At 63.2% G+C, this 18,193-nt stretch overlaps 2 protein-coding genes across 19 annotated transcripts in view; one reads left to right on the top strand and one right to left on the bottom strand.

Moving 5' to 3' along the window:
• Positions 1-6,573, top strand: part of SGSM3 (small G protein signaling modulator 3) — a 35,547-nt gene extending 28,974 nt beyond the window's left edge. For 3 of the 11 annotated variants that reach the window (XM_033865995.2, XM_073788144.1, XM_033865996.2), the window contains 15 exons: positions 297-539; positions 757-952; positions 1,315-1,460; positions 1,709-1,933; positions 2,276-2,330; positions 2,479-2,864; positions 3,005-3,059; positions 3,247-3,296; positions 3,472-3,624; positions 3,766-3,836; positions 3,984-4,032; positions 4,109-4,194; positions 4,907-5,029; positions 5,117-5,177; positions 5,385-6,573. In XM_033865995.2, coding sequence (XP_033721886.1) covers positions 297-539; positions 757-952; positions 1,315-1,460; positions 1,709-1,933; positions 2,276-2,330; positions 2,479-2,864; positions 3,005-3,059; positions 3,247-3,296; positions 3,472-3,624; positions 3,766-3,836; positions 3,984-4,032; positions 4,109-4,194; positions 4,907-5,029; positions 5,117-5,177; positions 5,385-5,465 — 1,980 coding nt within the window. In that variant the 3' untranslated portion in view covers positions 5,466-6,573. Of the gene's footprint in view, positions 1-296; positions 540-756; positions 953-1,314; positions 1,461-1,708; positions 1,934-2,275; positions 2,331-2,478; positions 2,865-3,004; positions 3,060-3,246; positions 3,392-3,471; positions 3,625-3,765; positions 3,837-3,983; positions 4,033-4,108; positions 4,195-4,906; positions 5,030-5,116; positions 5,178-5,384 lie in introns of those variants that run through there. The other 8 variants (XM_033866002.2, XM_033866000.2, XM_033865999.2 and 5 more) reach the window with 8 other exon arrangements.
• Positions 6,123-18,193, bottom strand: part of MRTFA (myocardin related transcription factor A) — a 167,192-nt gene continuing 155,121 nt past the window's right edge. For 5 of the 8 annotated variants that reach the window (XM_073788138.1, XM_033865987.2, XM_033865990.2 and 2 more), the window contains 9 exons: positions 17,092-17,267; positions 16,470-16,601; positions 14,040-14,293; positions 13,646-13,817; positions 11,406-12,626; positions 10,888-10,983; positions 10,346-10,498; positions 9,978-10,038; positions 6,123-7,647 (listed from right to left, as the gene is read on the bottom strand). In XM_073788138.1, the coding sequence (XP_073644239.1) occupies positions 7,148-7,647; positions 9,978-10,038; positions 10,346-10,498; positions 10,888-10,983; positions 11,406-12,626; positions 13,646-13,817; positions 14,040-14,293; positions 16,470-16,601; positions 17,092-17,267 (2,765 nt within the window). In that variant the 3' untranslated portion in view covers positions 6,123-7,147. The remainder of the gene's footprint in view (positions 7,648-9,977; positions 10,039-10,345; positions 10,499-10,887; positions 10,984-11,405; positions 12,627-13,645; positions 13,818-14,039; positions 14,294-16,469; positions 16,602-17,091; positions 17,268-18,193) is intronic. The other 3 variants (XM_073788139.1, XM_073788140.1, XM_073788141.1) reach the window with 3 other exon arrangements.

Below are 18,193 nucleotides of genomic sequence, written 5' to 3'. Positions count from 1 at the left end.
CCTGCGTCTCCTGAATTAGAAGGCGGATTCTTAACCACTGGACCACCAGGGAAGTCCCTCCCCTGGAGATTTTAAATACAGGTTTCCAGGCTTCATTCCAGAGATTCTCATTCCACAGCTGTGGCTTGAGGCCCAGGAATCTGTAATTTTATGTTAGAGGCTCCCCCGTGGATCACGTGGCACCAGCTGCACACCAGCTGGGCTCTAATCCTGAAGGGAGGAGGGTGACTTTAACCCGGAGCCTGAGGAATCTCTATTCCTGGGAGAGAAGCCAACCTGAGGTTTGCCCCACACAGGGGCCCCCGGCCTCCTTCCGGGGGGTCTCGGTGTCAGGGGTGCAGAGGCTGTGCGCCTGCTCTGCGCCTCACAGGCTCTTGTGGGCGGGCTGCCAGCAGATTGAGAAGGACTTGCTCCGCACCATGCCCAGCAACGCCTGCTTCGCCCACGTGAGCAGCGTGGGTGTACCCCGCCTGCGCAGGGTGCTCCGAGCGCTGGCCTGGCTCTACCCGGAGATCGGCTACTGCCAGGGCACGGGCATGGTGAGCACAGCCCGGGACGGGGGCAGTGGGCCTGTAGGGGGGGGGGGGGGTCCCAAGCAGGGAGGGGTTCCAAGCCTGAGGCCGGCATGCGGTCTGTGGTGTGACCCCCCCACTCCCCAGAGGCCGCCTTGTTCTAACTGGTCACCCCCGAGGGGGTGCCTCTTCTAATTTGCATGGACACCTGGGCAGAGGCCCCTTACCCCCCTACCCCGGCCAGGTGGCTGCCTGCCTCCTGCTGTTCCTGGAGGAGGAGGACGCCTTCTGGATGATGTGCGCCATCATCGAGGACCTGCTCCCCGCCTCCTACTTCAGCACCACCCTGCTGGGCGTCCAGACCGACCAGCGGCTCCTGCGCCACCTCATCGTCCAGTACCTGCCTCGGCTGGACAGGCTGCTCCAGGAGCATGACATCGGTAAGGGCCCGAGCCCACCGCTGCTCTGGGGTCAAGGGGTCCCGAGCTCTGGCTCAGGTGCTGCAGATCTGAGGCCTCAGGACCCAGCTGAGGACGGGGCAGTGCTGGCAGCTCAGGAAGAGGAAAGGAGCTCTTCTGACGACGGCCACTCATGCTGCTGCCTTCGTTGCTCTCTTGTTCTCCGATGGTCCCTGACGCCCCGCCTCCTCTCTGCCGTGGAGCAAGCATGGCCTCTTGCTGCTTTGGGAGATTTGCTCCACCTCCTCCACGGCTTGCGTGCCTGGGGGATGCCCCTCTTCTCTGGCTGTTCCGCACCGGCCGTCCCTGGTGCCAGCTTCAGGGCCTCTGGTTTGTGTCCACAGAGCTGTCCCTCATCACACTGCACTGGTTCCTCACGGCCTTCGCCAGCGTGGTGCACATCAGGCTGCTGCTGCGCCTCTGGGACCTGTTTTTCTACGAGGGCTCCCTGGTGCTGTTCCAGGCCACGCTGGGCATGTTGCGCCTCAAGGTGAAGGCCGGGGCCCCGGGTGCCAGATGCAGCTGTCCAGGCAGCCGCCTCGGGGTCTGCCCGCCCTCCACCTCTGCTCCAGTCCGGGCCTCAGTGTCCTGTGGCCTGAGCCCTGGCCCCTCTGGAGATGCCCCGGGGAGGAGGGAGGTCTCCCTCCTGGGGCAGGGCCTTCGTGTGCTCAGCTGGACCATCCAGGGAAGTCACACATGCCACCCAGGCAGTGACAGCGCCCCCCTCGCATGGCCCAGGAGGAGGAGCTGATCCAGTCGGAGAATTCGGCCTCCATCTTCAACACGCTGTCGGACATACCGTCGCAGATGGAGGACGCGGACCTGCTGCTGGGGGAGGCCATGCGGCTGGCGGGCTCCCTCACTGACGTGGCCGTGGAGAGCCAGCGCCGCAAGCACCTGGCCTACCTCCTAGCCGACCAGGGCCAGCTCCTGGGCGCCAGCCCCACCGCCAGCCTCTCTCAGGTGGGCCCATGAGGGAGGAGGCCCCAGCTCACCGCCGTCCCCTCCAGCTCAGCACCCAGGGCCCAGCCTGGCCAGACCACAGCTGTGCAGGGACCCGCCACCTTGTCCTTGGCGCGTCTCTGCTGGGACCCGCCTGGACAGACCCAGATATGAACTGACGATATGTTTCTGAGCCTCAGAGCCGGCCTCAGAGGCCATGTCAGAGGAGGCGGCACGAGTGAGATGCCGGCGGGGCCTCTGCACGGAAGGGCTCTGCTCACTGTCCCCAGTGCTGGGGCGCCATCCACTTGGCTGGGCGCCGGGTGCCTGGGGCCACCGCCGACCTGATTCCCCCGCCTGCAGGTTGTCCGCCGCAGGACCCAGCGGAGGAAGTCTGGCATCACGTCGCTGCTCTTTGGTGAGAACTCTGCACGGGTGGCCAAGCGCTGGGCTGGGCTCTGAGAGCGGGGCGTCTGGCCTCACACCCCGTGTGGACTCTGCACTTCCTTGGAGTCAGGACAGGGCCGGGCTGGGCCATGGCCACCATTGCTCTCTGGGCCTCACAGGGGAGGACGACCTGGAGGCGCTCAAGGCCAAGAACATCAAGCAGACGGAGCTGGTGGCCGACCTCCGGGAAGCCATCCTGCGCGTGGCACGCCACTTCCAGTGCACAGACCCCAAGAACTGCAGTGTGGTGAGCCTCAGGTCCTGGGCTGTGCACCCAGCTCAAGTAGGGGCCCTAGCCCTGTTCCGAGCGCCCCCTCGCGGTGGGCTTTTCTGCCCCCCCCCCATCCAGGAGCTGAGCCCGGACTACAGCATGGAGAGCCACCAGAGGGACCACGAGAACTACGTGGCATGCTTGCGCGGCCACCCACGCCGGGCCAAGGCCCTACTGGACTTCGAGCGCCACGATGATGACGAGCTGGGCTTCCGCAAGAACGACATCATTACGGTGAGCGGGGAGCGGATGCCTTCGTCCCCGCCAGCCCCGAGGCCATGGGCGGGTTGGCCGAGCCCTCACGTGGCCAGAGCTTCCAGCCAAGGATGAAGTCAGGCAACTGGAGCTGTGTTTCTCGCCCTTTTCCTCCACAGATCATCTCCCAGAAGGACGAGCACTGCTGGGTGGGGGAGCTGAATGGCCTGAGAGGTGAGGCCTCCGTCTGCTCCTGTGTTGCGCTGGGCAAGGGGAAGGCGGGCCTGGCTGGGAAGCTGCAGCGGGGCACTGGGTTTGCTCAGACAGCGGCGTCCGTTGCTCCCGTGTGTCCTCAGCCCCATTGTGAGGAGCATCAGGACACCAGGCCGCCTGCTCCTCACGGGCCCTGCTTCTCCCACAGGCTGGTTTCCAGCAAAGTTCGTGGAAGTCCTGGATGAGCGGAGCAAGGAGGTGAGGAGGGTACGCTCGAGGCAGGCCCGTCCCCGGAGCCGTTGCTGCCTCTGCCCCGTGAGGCCTGCACCCTCATTGCAGGGCCTGCGTCCCAAGTGCGTGTGGCTTGTGGCAGTGGCTGTGAGGACAGGGAGGGGCTGGCTGGGGCGTCTCAGACCCCGTCCTCCACCCTCAGTACTCCATCGCGGGGGACGATTCTGTGACAGAGGGGGTCACGGACCTCGTGCGAGGGACCCTCTGCCCAGCCCTGAAGGCCCTGTTTGAACACGGACTGAAGAAGCCTTCCCTGCTTGGGGGCGCCTGCCACCCCTGGCTGTTCATCGAGGAGGTGAGAGTCCTTTTCCCTGAGCCCCTGTGCCCTGCGGAGCTGGTGGCAGGAGCTGGTGGGGTGGTGACCTGAACTCAGTTGGGCTCTGTGGCTTTGACCTGGTACCTACCCCGTTGCCCGACGCTCACCCTGCCCCCCCAGGCGGCGGGCCGGGAGGTTGAGAGAGACTTCGACTCGGTGTATTCGCGCCTAGTGCTGTGTAAGACGTACAGGTAACCCTGCCCTGGCCTCGGTGTCCTCCTGGCAGGGTCATCCTCCTGGTAGGGTCACCCGGCAGCCTGGGGCTGGGGGTGGAGGAGGGAGAGGGAGCGGTCCGAGCCCACCAGGGCAGCACTGGCAGCTTTGGTCCCCCCGTTCAGGTTGGATGAAGATGGCAAAGTCCTGACCCCAGAGGAGCTGCTCTACCGGGTAAGCAGGGCCGTGGGCGGGACAGGCCTTAAGGGTTGGGAGCTGGGGACACCTGAGTGACAGCTGTGCCCTCCAGGCCGTGCAGTCCGTTAACGTGACCCATGACGCTGCACACGCACAAATGGACGTCAAGCTCCGCTCCCTCATCTGCGTGGGGCTCAAGTGAGTGTCTGCACCGCTGCTGAGTGGGGGCCGCGGGGGGGCCTGAGCTGGGCAGACGGAGGTGGAAGACGGCCAGGGTGGCTCCCGAAGCCCTTCTTCCAGCGTGAGACCAGCCAGTGCTTGGGGCGGGGGGCTGGCGCTCGGGTTTTGGGCAGCACAGATTTCAGCAAGGTGAGCAGTGAAGGCTTACCAGGGATGCGGCTGCAAACTAGGGAGGGGCGCCTGCCGGAGGGGTTGCAGGCTTGTGCGAGGCTCGGACCTTGGCCAGGCTGAGCGCGGTGTTTCTGCACTTGCCACGCGGCAGAGGGGCAGCCTCCAGGCTGCTCTGACCTGGAGAGGCGGGGCAGGGGTCCCCGAGACCTGCTCGGAACATGCCGTGGGCCCACCGGCCAGCGAGCGTGCATGTCGCTCCCTGGCTGACCGGCGGGACTGAGGCCCCAGGGCCTGGGGTGGCGGTGGCCGAATCTCACACAGGACGGAGGGGAGTGGGGGCCACAGGGACCTTGGGCCCCTGGGCACATCTCCCCATGTGGAGAAGCCAGAGTAGCTGAGAGGGAAGGAGGCGGGGTCACCTGCATAGGCCACCAAGCGGAGGGAGGTTGGGGGTGCGGATGGAGGGGTCCTGGAGCGGGGTGTGGCCCAGTGCGGTGGGTGCGAGAGGGCAGGACCCTCTGCCTGGAGCCGCCCCCGACCCCGCCCTGCCTGTGGCCAGTGAGCAGGTCCTGCACCTGTGGCTGGAGGTGCTCTGCTCCAGCCTGCCCACCGTGGAGAAGTGGTACCAGCCCTGGTCCTTCCTGCGCAGCCCCGGCTGGGTCCAGATCAAGTGCGAGCTGAGGTGAGGAGGCCCCGCCCCGGGGGTGGGCCGAGGGGCGGGCCGAGCCCCCTGCGGCCGCTGACGGCCTCCCTCTCCCTCCGCCTCCAGGGTCCTTTGCTGCTTTGCCTTTAGCCTCTCCCAAGACTGGGAACTTCCTGCCAAGAGAGAGGTGGGTGGTCGGGTCCTGCCTTCCCCAGGAGGGATGGCGGGTGGGGCAGTGTGGGTGTTCGTGCTGGTGGGTCCCCCCCGGATGCGTGGGTGCTGAGGCAAGGCCTCGTGGGGGCCCCAGTGCCAGTGTCGCCTGTGAGGACCACTCTGGCCCCTTGGGCCCTGTGGTGTGCCCTGCAGCCGTGACAGGAGGGCTGTTCCTGTGCAGGAGGAGAAGCAGCCCCTGAAGGAGGGCGTCCAGGACATGCTGGTGAAGCACCACCTTTTCAGCTGGGACATAGACGGGTGATGCTCTTCCTCCAGGGACCCCGTCACACCCAGGCCTCCCCAGACCCCTTGGCTACCAAGCCCCTTCCTCAAGCAAGAAGAGAACAGCCCGGCGCTGGCCAGCCTCGGGGCCACCCCAAGCTGCAAGGTCGAGGGGAGGACACACTCGGGAGCTCTGGCTGGGCACCGTGGTAGGGAGTCCGGGGACACCGCCCTGGGTGCTAGAGTGTTGGTGGAGGGCAGCAGGTGGCAGGAGCAGAAGGTGGGGGCCCGGCTCAGCCTGTTACTCTCAGCACCCCGGGGAGGGCTCTGCCCTGCCAGGGTCTTTACCAGAGGCCCCAGGCTTGCTGTGCTGAACAAAGACCTTGGGAGGTGGAGCGCCACCTCTGTTCTGTCAGGTTTTGCTCAGGAGGAGGGTGGGGAGGCTGAAGGCTCCCCCGCCTCTTTGACAAATAAACTGTCTTTGAGACGCACCTCTCCCACCTTCTGTCTAGCCAGCTGCGTGTGCGCACCTCTCCCACCTTCTGTCTAGCCAGCTGCGCGTGGTCCCGAATGCACAGCCAGGGATGGGAGGTGGTCTCACGGGGAGGTGCAGTCAGGGTCACAGTGCGGCACCCCCCTCTTCCCTTCCATGGATTGACCCCCCCCCCCTCCATTCCATGGAGATGGACTAGCAGGCGGGGTTTTTGTTTTTATTTTAAAAAGTTCACACAGCTTTCCCACCTCTGTCCCAGAACTGGTTCTGGTGACTCCATCCCTGATCCCCTGTGAATGACAATGACCAGAAGGCCAGAAGGGAGGCCAGGCCCCAGGGCAGGAGGAGGCCATAGCTTGCGGGCCACCTCTGGCTCCACTGCTGTCCCAGGGCCGTGGTGGCTGCAGTGAGGCAGCAGGAGGGAATGTGGGCAGGGGGCCAGGAAGCACCTCTGCCCTCGTGGCACTGATAAGGAGCAGGAAGCAGGACAGGTGCGGCACAGGCTGTGACGAGGCGTCTATACGTGTCAGATACAAGTGATGGGTGGGGCCAGGGTAAGCTGTGTTCAGCCCCGGGAGCAGTGGCTTCAGGCCCTTCCGTGTGCACAGAGTAGAACCGGGGGTGGGGGGCTGCATTCACCTCCCACCCGCCCCCCAAGATATATGTGTATATATGTATGGCGATATATAATATAGAGGTATATACACCTGTACAGAAAACGTTTGCCACCAACCACTAAATGGTTACACTACACCAAGACGCTAAAATGGCAGGGAGCCCCCCTCCCGGGAAGCCTGGGTTGGTGGTGTTGGCATCACGAGGGTGGTGAGGTAGAGGCCCAGCCAGTTCCTTCCCTTGCAGGGAAGGGGAAGAGAAGGAAGGACATGCACCCCTTGCCCTGCCTCAGCCTCGCCTCCTGAGCAAACTGCAGCAGACAGGTGCACCCCGACCTCACAAAAGGAGGTCACATAGAAGCCCCTGGCCTATCCAGGCCTCCAAAACCCCAGGGTGGGACCCAGAGCTGCTTCTTGGAAGCTCTTCTCCTTGGTGAGCCAGGTGTGGGGACACCCTCCTCTGGCCTCCCACGGAGGGGAAAGCAGGGCCTGTGATTGTCAGGACTCATGACCACGTGGAGAGGCTGCATCAGGCAGGAGAGCGCTGAGCTCCCTTGAGTTCCCGAGGTCTCCAACTTTCCAGCCCTCCCAGCCCCCGGCTCTGCAGCCCCAGAGCTACAAGCAGGAATCCCAGTGTAGCTGCAAGTCGTGGCCGTCGAGGAAGTCCGTGGAGAATAGGCTGGGGGCTGTGGTGCTCGGGGCCAGGCTGAGCACCGGCCCACCTGACGACAGCTCCAGCCAGTCCATGCCGTCCAGGTGGCCGTCGGCCAGGTCCAGGCCCACACCACTGGGCTCAGGCGCAAAGTGCAATTCCGAAGTGTCCATGGGGGAGGGGGGGTGGTCCAGGATGGCAGAGCTGCTCAGCATCTGGCTGTGAAGGTCGTCGATGAGGGAGAGGGGCTCTGGCCCCTCGTGCCCGCCGGTCAGCAGGGGCAGCCCTGTGCTGCTCTCCAGGAAGTCCTCCAGGCGCCCAGGGAGGGCTGGCGAGCCGGATGGAGGGGGGACAGCCTGAGGGAGTTCGGCGGACGGTGACGGCTGTGCGGCCAGGGGTGACCCGCAGGCTGCTCTCGGGGGAGACTTCTCTTTCCCTGGCTCCTTGAAATCCGCTGAGATCTCTGCCAATCAAGAAAGTGAATGGGTGTCTGAAACCAGCCTGACGATGACCTGCAGTTGGGACCCCGCCTTACACCACATACAAAAAGTAACTCAAAATGGGTCAAAGATCTAAATTTAGGAGCCAAAACTACAAAACTCTTAGAAGGGAACATCTTCATGACACTGGATTTAATGATTTCTTAGTTATAACACCAAAGGCACAGGCAATGGAAGAAAAAATAAACTGGACTACATAACAATTTAAAACTTCTGCACATCAAAGGTCACTATCAAGACTGAAAAGACTGCACAACAACTATACTTCAAAAAAATTAAGATAACCCATGGAATGGGAGAAGAAATCTGCAAAAACTATCTGATAAATGATATCCAGAATAAAGAACTCCTAGAACTCAACAAAACCCAACTGAAAAATGGACAAGACTCTCCAACAGATGATGTTCAAGTGGCCTATAAGCTCGTGAAAAGATGCTCGACGTTATTAGTCATTAGGGAAATGCAAGTCAAAACCACAGTGAGATATGTGACTTCACAACTACAAGGCTGGCTATTTTCAAAAAACTTTCTTGAAAATAAGTGTTGGTGAGGATGTGGAGCAACTGGAACGCTTGTGTGTTGCTGGTATGAATGAAGATGGCACAGCTGTGTGGAAAACAGTTCTGTGGTTCCTCAAGAATTAAAATACAGAATATGACCATATGATCTAGCAATTCCACTTCTGGGTATGTACCCCAAAGAACTGAAAACAGATTCAAACAGATACCAGTGTTCATACAGCATTACAATAGCCAAAAGGTAGCAACAACCCAAATGTCCAGTGGATGAAGGGCTGAACATCAATGTGGTACATACACACGATGGAATACTTTTCAGCCACAAAAAGGAAGGAAATTCTGATACAAGCTACAACACGGAAGAACCTTGAGGATGTTACGCTAAGTGAAGCCAGCCAGAAACAAAAGCACAAATAGTGTATGATTCCACTTAGAGAAGGTATCTAGAATAATCAATTCACAGACAGGAAGGAGAAGAGAGGTTATGGGGGGGCAGGGGGGATGGAGGAATGGGGAATTAGTGTATAAACGCCTGACCAGCTGTCTCCCACAGCTGTCTCCCACAGCCCCAGCCTCTTCAACCCGCTTCAAGCAGGCTCTGGCCATGGCCCCCCTGCAGCACCCTGGCTGAGGTCACCAGCTGCCACCACAACACAGCCCGGATCTCGGTCCTCTTCCCTGACCGCCCATCAGCAGCCCACGGCCTCAGGACGTCACCCTCTCAAGGGCGCACTCCCACCCTCCACCCGCTGCTCAGCTTCACTGGCTTGCGCCCCTGCCTCCACCTCGCCCTCTCTGCTCACCCTGCCTCACTGCTCCAAATGCCCCCCCCCCCCCCCGCCCAGACGCCAACAACTCCCTAACTCCTGACTCAGCCCAGACCTTGCCTGGGCTGGCCATGTGGCCCTCCACTCAGCTGTCTAGGGACTGAGGCTGTGACTGACGCGGCCCCCACACCCCCGGCGCTCATGCTGCTGCACCCAGTAACTCCCCACACCCTCGGCCTCATCCTTGGCTGCCCTGGGGTCCCCTCGCCACACACCTAAGCCGTGAGGAAACCATACTGGCACTGTCTCCAAGATACACCCAGATTCCAGCTCTTCTGCGCTTCGCCGCTGCCTCCCGGCCCACACACCCCGCTCGCACCTGGACCATCGCGCCTGCCTCCCTGCTCCTGCCCTTCCAGCAGGGCAACCCTTCCCTCAAAGCTGTGCCGTGGCTTCCAGCGTCACCCAGAGCCCATGGGCTTCCGCCCAGCGCCCACCCCCCCGCCCCGCCCCCGGGTGCCCATCAGCCCTGCAGGCTCAGGAGCTCCCTGTGGACGCCTGTGGCTAAACTGCACCTGCCCGGCGAGGCTGACCCTGACACCCCTCGCACCTGCGACCCTTCCTGTCCCGGCTTTTCCTAATACCTGTCTGACATATACGATAATTTACTTATTTCATTCACCGTTCATCTCCCAACGCTGGGCTATACGCCCCACCGAGGCAAACGTCTCTCTTGCTCACTGCTACGCCCTGGGCTGCGGGCACGGCGCCGGCCACGCAGCAGGTCAGGGTGAGGCAAATGTGTGTCAAGGATGGCACCCCAGGGAGTCCCTGCCCAGGCCTTGGAGAAGGGACGCGTCTCACACGTTACCGCATCCAAAGCACCAGGCCTGCTGGGCATCGTGTTCAAGAACGAAACCAAACCCAATAACCAACCAGCCTAGGAATGGAGACAACCTGTGAAGAAAGGAGGAGGTCGGGGAGCAGAGCGGTGGGTCTGGACTTTACCTCCACTCTGAATCAGAATGTCAAACAGGTCATCCATCTGCTGGCTTGAGGAACCATTCTCCTGTGGCACAAAAATAAGAAAATGAAATGGAAGTCTAGAACGAGAGGACCCCCAGCCTGGCTCAGGGCACAGACCCTACCTTGTGGCCCTGAGCCAGCAGCCAGGCCCACAGAGCCGGGTGGCCTGTGCTCAGACTCCCCGAGCCCACACTCACTCCTGCCCGACGGCTTCTCTCCAAGGCCTCTCTGACCTGCGAGGCTGGCTCCTGCCTGCCCCACCCTCCAGCCAGGCCCGGGGGACTGTGGGAACCCAGCCCAGCCGCCAAGGCGGCCGCCCACCCAGCGAGGCCCCGGTCCACCCTCTTTACCTGCTGTCTGGGCTGCTGGCTCACAGCTTCCTCATAGCCAGGCGGCTCCTTCTTCGGCAGAGAAGTGGGGGGCCCAAAAAGGGGCTGTGGCGGGTGCTCCAGGTCCCTCTGAGCTGGGGGGCCAGGGGCTGGAGAGCCAGGCTGGGACAAGAGCTAGACAGGAGAAAGGGAGGGAACCAGTGGCTGGGGCGAGGGCAACAGCCCAGGGCCTACACGCTCCAGGTAAGGCGGGCAGCTCTGCCACCTGCACTGGCTCTCGGAGAGCTTTCGTGGAAGCCCCCGGGGAAGAAGGGACGTGGGATGGAGGAGGCCCTGACCACTGACCCTACAGAGGGCAACTGGCTCCTTAGGGCTTGGTACAAGCCACACGGGGCAGAGGCGGGGGGGGTCTCTGGGCTAATTTCCCCTCTCCTCCCTGGAGTTTCTGCCTGAGGATGCTCAGGGGTCTGTGTCCCTTCCTGAGTACCCGAGTCCTGTCACTGCCGCCCCGAGCCCCAGCTCGGCAGGGCTGAGAGGCCACACAAAGCCTAGAGCAGCCTCACCTGTGGGCCAGGCTGAGTGAAGGGTCTGGGCTGCGAGGGTGGCAGCAGCAGGGAGCCAGCTGCCAATGTCACCTTGGTGGGGGACAGCTGGCCTCTCTGAGGGGAAGGAGAGGAGTGGAGCTCGCATCAGGCCCAGCCTGGCGGCCCTCAGTCTATCCCAGGATAGGCTTCCCCGACCCTCCCCTGGGCCTGTCCCACCCCACGGAGCAGAGGCAGTAGTGGCCTGGCCCGGGCCGGGCACAGAAGGGTTCTGACGCCAACCGCCAGAGCAGTGGGCAGGCCCTCGTGGCCCCACCCTCAAGGCTGGGGGCCTCACACAGGTGCCTCAACCTTTTCAAGTCTGAGCACCTTCCTGGGTGACACTGGGATGGCGATCCCTAGTTTCGGAGGGTTGAAGGGAAGATTAAAGGAAGCAAGCATAACCTGCCCGGCCACGGGGGAACTTGGTGAACAGGGCACTGTCACGAAGAGTGCCTGCACGCCCTCCTGGGGCTCCTGCCCCTCCCACACCCAGGTACCTGCTGGGGGCTCCCGCTGGCCAGGCCAGGGCTGTCTGCATTCTTATTGGTCACGGTGAGGACAAGGTGGGTCCCTGTGGAGTCAGTGAGGAGCGTGGGAGGTGTGACCCCCTTGATGAGGCTGGGGCCCTGTGGGCCCAGAAGCAGCTGCGGGGCCGGGGCTGGTTCAGGCTCGGGCAGCACAGCTTCCTGCTTCACCACCACGGCCGGGGGCACCAGGGTACAAGTGTCTACATGGTGGGCAGCGGGGCCCGCGAGGCTGGGGCCTAAGGGGCGATCAGGGCCCGGGGCCTGCCTGCTCAGCTGGCAGCTGGCAAGGCTGCTTTCCTGCTTCACTGCAGCACCAAGCGTGACCAGGGCCGGGGCTGGTTCAGGCTCGGGCAGCACGGCTTCCTGCTTCACCACCACGGCCGGGGGCCCTAGGGTACAAGTGTCTACATGGGGGGCAGCGGGGCCTGCGAGGCTGGGGCCGAAGGGGCAATCGGGGCCCGGGGGCTGCCTGCTCAGCTGGCAGCTGGCAAGGCTGCTTTCCTGCTTCACTGCGGCACCAAGCGTGACCAGGGCCGGGGCAGGGGCTGGCGTGGGCTGCTGGGCCCGCTTCTCCTGCTCCAGCTGCAGCCTGAGCCACTCCACCAGCTGCTGCTTCTGCCGGAGCATGCGGGTCAGCTCCTCGATCTGCTTGTCCTTTTCCTGCAGCATCTGGTCCTTGTCACGCCCCTCCAGCTCTGCCCGCATCCCAGGGCTGAGACAGCAGGACCCAGTGCGGGGGCCCTCCTCCTTCACAAGGATCTGCAGCGGCGAGGTCTGCAGGGTGAGCTGGGTCACTGGCGATGTCACCATCTCGCCAAAGGTGTCCCCGGGCGTGGAGTTCTCGTCGCCTGTGCTGAGCAGTGAACGCTCTGAGGGGGTGGGAGACACAGGGGGCGTGGAGCCCGTGCTGCCAAACTTCACCACTCCATTGCTGGTCACCGTGGCCACCACCACCTCAGCCGGGGCCAGGCCCGCTGCCACCAGGGTGGGCCCCGTGCTTAGCCGAGCGGCGGGGAAGGCTACCACCACCTCGCCAGCCTTGGGCAGGATGGAGGCAGCGGCGGGGCCCTTGGGTGCTCCAGTGGCGGGACTGATTTGCTCCTGGTAGGTGCGCAGGCGCTCAATCAGGTCTGTCTTGGTGCCCGAGACGGGCAGTGACCGCAACTTCAGCTCCTGCTTCAGCTCTGCCACCTGCAACGGGGTGGAGAGTCCAGGCAGTCCTCCTCTGTCTGGACCCCACTGGCCACTTCAGATGTATCAACCACCTGACCCTCCCACAGCCCTGGGGGGCGAGACGTGCATCTGCCAGGCTGGCCCCCTCCTCCTCGCCGTCCTCACACCGGGGGCATGGTGCCTTGTGCTCGATAAATACTTGATTGGATTTTACAGATGAGAAAACGGGGCTCATGAAAGTGAAATAACTTCTTCAGGATCACACAGCTGGTGATGGGCAGAGCTAGGGGTTAGAGCCGGGTCTGAGGGACTCTGAGGCCTGTGTCCAGCTCCCCGCAAAAGGGCTGCACCTTGCTAGGATCCCTGTCATGACTGAGGAGGGAGCAGACTGGTTCAGAGGACAAACTCTCCAGGGAGAATGTGATCCACTCCCCTTTCTGATCAGGGCAAAGAAAACAGGCCAGGCCTGGGGCGTCTCCCGCCCTTCAAAGCCCAGGGCACGAGTGTAGCCTGTGGCCCAAGTGTGGGCTGCTCTCTCCCAGGCCAACACAGCACTTGTAGAGCAGATTCAGGACAGTAGCCGGCCGCATGGAAAGGATGGGTGCTGTAGTAGAGCCCTGAGTCTGAACCCTGGCTGTACTGCCGGCCGGACCCATGACCTCAGGCAAACCTCTCTATCCCTCGACGCCTCTGCTTGCTCATCCTTAAGCCGGGGTAACACTCCCCGTTTCTCACACTGCACTGTAGAGGCTGAGGAAAACGAGAGGTGCACAAGTGCTCCGTAAGCCCTGCGGCCCTTGACAGATACTGGCTGGCGTTGTTAATGACGATGACCACGATGACAAGGCTAATGCCACGGATGACCAGGGCCTCAGAGCAGGTTCCAGGTGCCTCTGCTGGAGCTCTGCTCTGCCTCCTGCAGCCGTGGTCCTGGGCCGGCCGCCTCCCCTGCCTGAGACCGAGCACCTGACCGCCCCCACGAGAGGCCAGGCTGGCGACGGCACAAGGCCTCCAGGGGGAAGCGTGCAACCACTTACCTTCATGTCGTCCAGGTTGGCAGGCAGGGCCCCAGGCTTGCCAGTCAACGAGGTGCTGTTCTGACGTACCAGCCCACTGGGCCCAGGGGCGCCCGAGCCGGAGCTGCTGCTGGTAGCGGAAAGGCTGCGCGTCAGGGGGGCCCCACCGCTTCCCAGAGCCTCCCCTGCTGGCCTGAGAGGAAGAAAGGACAGGAATGAGCCCCCGCCAGGTCTCGCCCTAGGCCTCTGCGGGCCGGGTGGAGAGGAGCAAGGGGCAAGGGCCCCGCCCACAGAGCACTCCCGCAGGACCAGGACCAAAGGGTCCTTCATGTCAGGGCTGCCCGCATCTGGCCGTCCGGTGCCTGTGGGCGGGGGGTGGGGGTGGGGGCGCGTGGTGGGGGCAGGCCGGGCCTACTTGGGCGGGGCGGGCAGGATGGTCTGGTAGTTGTAGTGCTGCTGCTGCTGCTGATTGAGGATCTGGAGCTGCAGGAAGAGCTGCTGCTGCTGCAGGATCCTGGCGTAGGAGGAGTCCATGGGGGGCGCCCCCTTGTCCTGCTTCTGGTCCGGGGGGATGTACTGGTGATACTTGAGCTTCTTCACCTTCGGCTTCAGCTCCTTGGCCTTCTTGCTGCGCTGCGACTTCTCACTGGCAGACTTGGGTTGGCTTTGCTGCGGGCACAGGAGACACAGAGGGCGCTGTCAGGGGCAGCCGAGTGGCTTTCGGAAAGGCCCCACCGCCCACCCTGCCCTGTCCACGCCCCCTGCCGGATGGCACCCCTCCCAAAGCAGAGGCCGCCTCGGTGCCCCGGAGTGTCCAGGGAGGGGGCGAGGGCTGATGGGGGGCGGGGCTTGTGACTGGCTCTGCTCTTAAAGAGCTTCTAGCCCCAGTGCACAGGCCAGGCAGCCTCCCTGTGACCCTGAGCACAGAGTGAACAGGACGACGAGGTGAAAAGAGCTGTACTACGGAGCTCGCGCAGCCCACACTGGGCGCTTTACAAAAGCCGCGTCACACAGACCTGCAAAAACCCTGCCTCCCCAGGAACCCGCCCGTCGACTCGAAAGGGAAGAAAGAGGCTCAGGGAAGCCACGCGCTCGAGGCCGCACAGTGACTGGGACCTCGCTGTGCGAAGGAGCTGGGATCCGAACCCTGGACTCCAGAAGCTCACGTCCATTCACTGACGGGGCGGCCAGCACACAGGGAGGCCGTCTCCCGGGTGAGAAGGGTGGAGGCGGTGTGGGCAAGAGTGAGCAGGGCGCTGAGTGCTGGGAAAGGAGCGAGGAGGGCCTCGCGGCTTCTGAGCAGAGAACGGCAGGCGGAAGGGTGGAGACTCGATGCGGGGCTCAGCTGGGGTCTGACCAGGGCGCCGTAGGCACTGACGGGATGTGGAAGGAGGTGACTGACTAGAGGGAGAAGGGACAACAGCGCGTGTGGCAGCCGAGCGGCTACAAGGTCACGGTTTTGAGCTTCGGCAACAGCGTGTGACAACGGTGGCCCCTTCGCAGAAGTCGGGAAGAGGTGCCGGTTGGCCAGGGTAGGGAGAGTGGAGGAGAAGGCGCGGGGCTGCTGGGACCGGAGAGCACCCGAGAGGAGGGAGAGGGGTCTGCTGAGAGGCCCCGGCAAGGCTGAGGGTGCGAGAAAGAGGCCGAGGGCAGCCCAGGAGCACCCCACTGAAAGGGAAGAAGACGGGGAGCCCAGGGAAAGCCACCAGAGAGAGGAGTGCGACCTGAGGCAGGTCTGAGGCAGCTGGGGGCTCAGCTTGGAGGAGAGCCCGTGGTGGGGCTGGGGAGTGGGGACAGAGGCCGAGGCACTACCGGGAAAGAGGAAGTTAGATAAACACACATACACTGTTCTCGCAAACGGGGAGTGGGCAAAGGAAGGCACCAGTCGTGTGACGAGGAGCAGGTCTGAGGGAGGAATTTGGGGGGAAAACCTCAGACATCTGCAGCCAATCAGGAACAGACTGCAGAGGCAAGGGAGGTGCCGGCTGCTGGGGGAGTGGCTGGGAGCCAGCAGAGCGCCAGGGCACCACTGACCGGGAGGAGCAGGCCTGGGGCAGGGGCGCCACACGGGAGGGCCGCGGAGACCCCGCCAACCACCTGGGAGCGCCCGGAGGCACAGGGAGGCTTCGCTAAGGCTGTGAGCCGCAGCAGAGGAACGTGGGCGGCCAGAGGCTCCAGGCCAGGGCCAGGGCCTGTGTGGCGGGACTGGAGAATCAGTCAAGATGGGAAGCAAGCCGAGCGGGAAGAGAGGGCACCTGCCCAGCAGGCGTGGAGCACAGGCTGGATGGAGGGCGGCAGTCAGGGCCAAGGTCCCAGAGGCCGAGGGAGAAAGCTCGGCTGGGCGGGGAGGACCGGACAGCGGCTCCTCATGCTGCTGAACTTAACCTCAGCGTCCAGCACCGTGTTCCCACACAAAGGTCCCCATGGGCGTCTCATGGGGTTGACGGTAAATGCCGTCCCTTCAGGTATCTTAGGTCAGGCCTTGGAGGAAGAGTGACAACAAACACCCGGCACGGCTGGCTGGGTGACCTCAGGCCCATCACCTCACTTCTCGGTTCTGTCATAGCCTCACGAGGCTCTGAGTGGACAGAGGGGACGTGTGGGCGTGTCTTCCTGGGACGGGCAGGAGTGAGAGCCTGGCCCGCTGTGCTCAGTGAGCGGTGGCTGCGGCTGTGACGGCCAGCGTGCGTGGAGGGAACAGGAGATCTCCCAGAGCACTGTGGTGACCTCGGCTGGTCCCGGACCAGATGGAGAAGAGAGCCAGCCCCACTCCAGACTGGGACGGAGTCACGGCAGGACTCAGAGGGGAACGGAGAGGAGAGGGTGGTCAGCTAGAGGTCTGCACCTTAATGAGTGTGGGGAGGGGCTTGGCGGTGGCGACCGTGGTTCCGTTGGCGAGGCTGGGCGGCGGAAGAGGCTGCTCCGCCAGGAAGACTGTTTCTCCAGACTCTGGGCCCACGGGGAGTTGAGACAGGACCTGGGAGAGAAGAGGGGAAGTGAGGACACGCCCACCCCTTCTCGTGGCCCTGGAAGCTGCGCCATCTCCAGGCTTCAGCCGGTGGTGCATCCCTGCCCTACCCTGCCCAGAGGTGGGTGGCTGTCACCCCCTCGGACGCCATCACCGTTAGGGGGCAAATGAAGGGCAAAGACGAGAGGGATGAAAAGAGCAGCCTCCAGGGTGGCGAGGGGAGAGGGAACTAGAAAAGGGGAAGACAGAGGGTGGTGAAATGTTACGGAACTGAACACACTCAGGAGAAGTGGCTGTTCTGAATGAGCAGACATGGGGGCAGCAGGGAGGCCTCTGACTCTAACTGCAAGGCTGCCCAGCCGGCGTCCTCCAGAGGGCCCACCGCCGCACCTTCTGGCTTCCCCGTCCCACCTGGCCCAAGCCAGGGACCTCATCCTGGGCCACTGCAGTAGGTCTGGGGCCCCTGAGCAGGGGAAGCACCTGTAGTGGACAAGCTCACCTGAGTGGGGGACACAGAGGTGGCACTGGGCAGTGGCTCGCTGACTCGGGCTTCCAGGGGAGACGGCACCGAGCCCTGGGACTCATGGCTGGCAGGCTGCTCAGGAGATAAGGCATCGCTGCTGTCCTCGTCAAAGGAAGAGCTGTCTGCTACTTTCGGGTAGTTCACCTGGCCCACTGAAAGCCAAGGCCAGGGTGAGACTCCTCCAGCAAACGGGAAGAGGCTGTCCCAGCAAGGCGCCTGCCCTGCGGCCCCACGGCCCCAGCAAGCAGCAGGAGAAGGAGGCCAGCAGCCGACCTGCCTCCTGTGTCCAAAAGAGCTCAAGGAAAGCTTGTCATCACGACCCGAAACAAAGGTCAGGAAGAGTCAGTCCCACCAGGTCATCAGAGCACTCCCCTCGGTGGGGAAAGGCCTGATGGTTAACCCCTTGCTTTTAACTCCGCCCTGCGTTCAGTCTTCCAAGTCAGGGTCTGCCCTCCCGCCCCACAGCCTGCCACCTCCTGTTTCCCTGCTGTTGAAGGCACTTTATTCCCATCCTGTGGCTGCACAAAACTCTCCTCTTCTCCCAGAGGCTCACGGACCCTGCGATCAGGGACGGAAGGAGTTTGGGTAACAGCTGTGCAGGTGCAGCTCCTCCCCTGGGCTGCCCGACTCCCCGAAGACCAGGAGGAACAGACAGAAGAGGCTCGCGGAGAAGGGCCGCCTGCTTGCACAGGTGAAGCAGATCAGTGGAAGGACAGCGACCTCCCTTCAGCAGCCAGTGACTCCCAGAGACCCACGTCCTGGGGGCAGGCCTGCGCTCCTGGGCAGGGACCAGGCTGGGTGGGAGAGGCGGGAGAAGCAGGGACCCGGCGTGGGAATCCCAGATGCAGAGAGAAGGAAAGAAGGGGATGGGGCAGGCAGGGTACTTCAAAAGACTCCTGTCACAACCCTGCCGCCAGCCCGGTCAGGGGAGAAGTTCTGCACCGGCACTGTCCACACAGGGGGAATGAGGCAGCGGCGCAGAGGTGAGCCGGCGGCCATGCCGGGGACGCAGCTGCGGCGGGAAGACCACAGATGAGGAACACTCTCCCTGCAGACCCTCCCCTGCTCCAGGGCCGTG

Source organism: Tursiops truncatus, chromosome 11 (genome assembly GCF_011762595.2).
Source record: "Tursiops truncatus isolate mTurTru1 chromosome 11, mTurTru1.mat.Y, whole genome shotgun sequence".
Classification (NCBI taxonomy): domain Eukaryota; kingdom Metazoa; phylum Chordata; class Mammalia; order Artiodactyla; family Delphinidae; genus Tursiops; species Tursiops truncatus.
The sequence above is the reverse complement of the archived record's forward strand: the minus strand, read 5'-3'. Positions and strand labels throughout refer to the sequence as shown.